This window comes from Diaphorina citri, unplaced genomic scaffold, assembly GCF_000475195.1.
Source record: "Diaphorina citri unplaced genomic scaffold, Diaci psyllid genome assembly version 1.1 scaffold4149, whole genome shotgun sequence".
NCBI lineage: Eukaryota > Metazoa > Arthropoda > Insecta > Hemiptera > Psyllidae > Diaphorina > Diaphorina citri.
Window position 1 is genome coordinate 9,668 of NW_007381548.1, and position 2,903 is coordinate 12,570.

General features: G+C 24.5%; 2 protein-coding genes across 2 annotated transcripts in view; both read right to left on the reverse strand.

Annotated features, from left to right (window-relative positions):
* Window positions 1-495, reverse strand: part of LOC113472169 (polyketide synthase PksL-like) — a gene marked incomplete at its 3' end in the record, with an annotated part of 9,495 nt that extends 9,000 nt beyond the window's left edge. Inside the window, exon 1 of the mRNA XM_026831801.1 lies at window positions 442-495. The remainder of the gene's footprint in view (window positions 1-441) is intronic.
* Window positions 496-793: 298 nt separating this feature from the next.
* Window positions 794-2,897, reverse strand: LOC108253880 (polyketide synthase PksN-like). Its single transcript, XM_017448642.2, has 2 exons — window positions 912-2,897; window positions 794-798 (listed from the first exon to the last, which is right to left on the reverse strand). The coding sequence occupies exons 1-2, from the start codon at window positions 2,842-2,844 to the stop codon at window positions 794-796; spliced, it is 1,938 nt and encodes a 645-aa protein (XP_017304131.2). The 5' UTR covers window positions 2,845-2,897.
* Window positions 2,898-2,903: the final 6 nt, after the last annotated feature.

A 2,903-nucleotide genomic window follows, 5' to 3' on the forward strand; every position in this document is an offset into this window, starting at 1 on the left:
TGTATAAAGTGCAACTAACAGGCAACCTCAGACCATCTTCCAGAAAGGCTAAACATGGGATTATAAGCAAGCGTGAAAGGCCTCTTTCAATATTCACGTGATCTCAACAATTTGTAAGAAGTAATTCGTAGTTGTGCATCAAATATATTCTGCTTCTGAAGGAGAAATTAATTAAAAAATTAATGGATCAAATATTTCAATATCTTCTAAAGAACCATTTTTTTACAAATTAGTTTTCCAATTGCGTTATCATATCTGAAATCATAGAAATCATCAATAATCCATCTTGTACTAGCAATTTTTGAAACACAATTACGACCAATTAATAAATTATTCGCAAAATTTTTTAAATTATTAGATTTAGGAATTTCCCGGATATATTTTGATATTTCAAAATCATCATTATTTATAGATTTATCAAAATCATCATTATTTATAGATAAATTTTTTGATTTCAATTTTTTTGAATTATCATAAGATATAGTATCATTTATTATTTTGGAATTATTTTTTTTTATAGATTTATCAATATCATCATTATTTATAGATTTATCAAAATCATCATTATTTATAGATAAATTTTTTGATTTCAATTTTTTTGATATTTGAGACATTATAAATTTAAAAAATTTATTTAAAGTTGGATAATCATAAATTTTAGTTGAATTTATAGATAAATCTAACTGAGAATTTATTTTCCTAATCCAGGTAACTGCAATAATTGAATCAAGTCCCATATCAATAAAAATAGCATCATCATCAAATTGCTCTGATTTTATTTGTAATTCTTCAATTAAACTATTTTTTAATATAGAAAAGACTCTTGAGTTCAATTTTTTTGAATTATCATAAGATATAGTATCATTTATTATTTTGGAATTATTTTTTTTTATAGATTTATCAATTTATTTGGGTATCATCACTATTACTTATTTGGGTATCATCACTATTACTTATTTGGGTATCATCACTATTACTTATTTTTTTATTTAAATTATTTTTTGGAAGCCAATAATAATATTTTGAAAATGGATAAGTTGGTAAACTAATTCGTATATTTTTTTTATCTATTAAAGACCAATTAATATTAATACCAGATTGCCATAATATAGCTATTTTTTTGAAATTTTTTTCTTTTATCGCTAAATTAATAACAGTAGCGATATCTATTTTATTTTTTGATTCATTGAATGAATCTAATTTATCTTGCATGGGGATTATTTTTTTTTCATAAAAAAAGTTTAATTGAGATAATAAATCATCACGATTAAAAATAACTAATGCTAAACGACAATTCATTGCTTGACGCCCTTTTTGTAATTGAAGAGTCAAATCTCTTAGTGAAATATTTAAACTTTCTTTATTATTTAACCATTCTATATATTTTTTAACATAAATAAGTAATTGTGATTTAGTTTTAGCTGATAAAACAAAAATTAAAGGTAATGTAGAATTTTCAAAATTAATAGAAATATTATTTATTATTTTATTATTGATTTCAATATTATATTCAGATAATACCACATGTGCATTTGTTCCTCCTGAACCAAAACTACTAACTCCGGCTATACGAAGTTTATTTTCATATTTTGGTTTTACCCAATCTTGTAAATGATCAATAATATATAAATGACTATCATCTAATTTGATATTTTTGTTTAAATTATAAAAATTTAATGAGGCAGGAAGTTTTTTATTTTTAAGACATAAAATAATTTTCAATATACCAGTAATTCCAGAAGCGGCTTCTAAATGTCCTAAATTAGTTTTTACTGATCCTAATCCACATTTTTCATAAAAATTTTTTATATTTTTTTTGTATGTAATAATACTATGAAATGCATTTTTTAATCCCTGTATTTCAATTGGATCACCTAGTTTTGTACCAGTTCCATGGCACTCAATATATCCTAATGATCGCACATCAATATTTGATTCATTCCAAGCTTTTTGAAGAAGATATGATTGTTGTATTGGATTAGGTGCAGTTAAACCATTTGATTGTCCATTATGTGTGATAGCGGATCCTTTAATAATAGCGTATATATTATCATGATCATTTAATGCGACAGAAAGAGGTTTTAACATTAACATTACAGCACCTTCTCCTCTAACATAACCATCAGCATTTTTATCAAAAGTTTTACAGATCCCATCTCTAGATAACATACCTGCTTTATAATAAGCAATTGTGTTAGATGGGTGAAGAATTAAATTAATACCACCAACAAGTGCTTGTGAAGATTCTCCATTTTTAATTGATTGGAGTGCCTCATGTACCGCAACTAAAGAGCTAGAACAAGCAGTATCTATTAATAAACTAGGTCCGGTAAAATTATAAAAATAAGAAATACGATTAGCTAATACCGCCATAGAATTACCAATACAATGATGTGCATTAACTGGAATTTTTATATAATCACTTAATAATCGTGTATAATCAGATCCACTAGCACCTATAAAAACACCTGTATTACTACCTGATAATTTACTAGAATCATAACCTGCATCTTCTATTGTTTTCCAAGAAAGTTCTAATAAAATCCTTTGTTGAGGATCCATTGATTCCGCTTCTATCGGAGAAATTTTAAAAAAGGGCGCGTCAAAACATTCTATGTCTTTTAAAAATGCACCAAAATTAATACCTTTATGTTTATTTTTAATATCAATTTCTAAGGGCCATATCCAGCGACTTTCATTTAATTCTTCAATAACAGATGAACCTTTTTTTAATATTTTCCAAAATTTACTTAATGTATTAATTCCTTTTGGTAAATAACATGCTAATCCAATAATTGCAATATCTTTATTTAAATTATTGATGGAATTATTATTTATTTCCATATTTTTAAAATTTTTTTCTAATAAATAAGGTTTATTATTTTTTTCAAAAATATTTATAT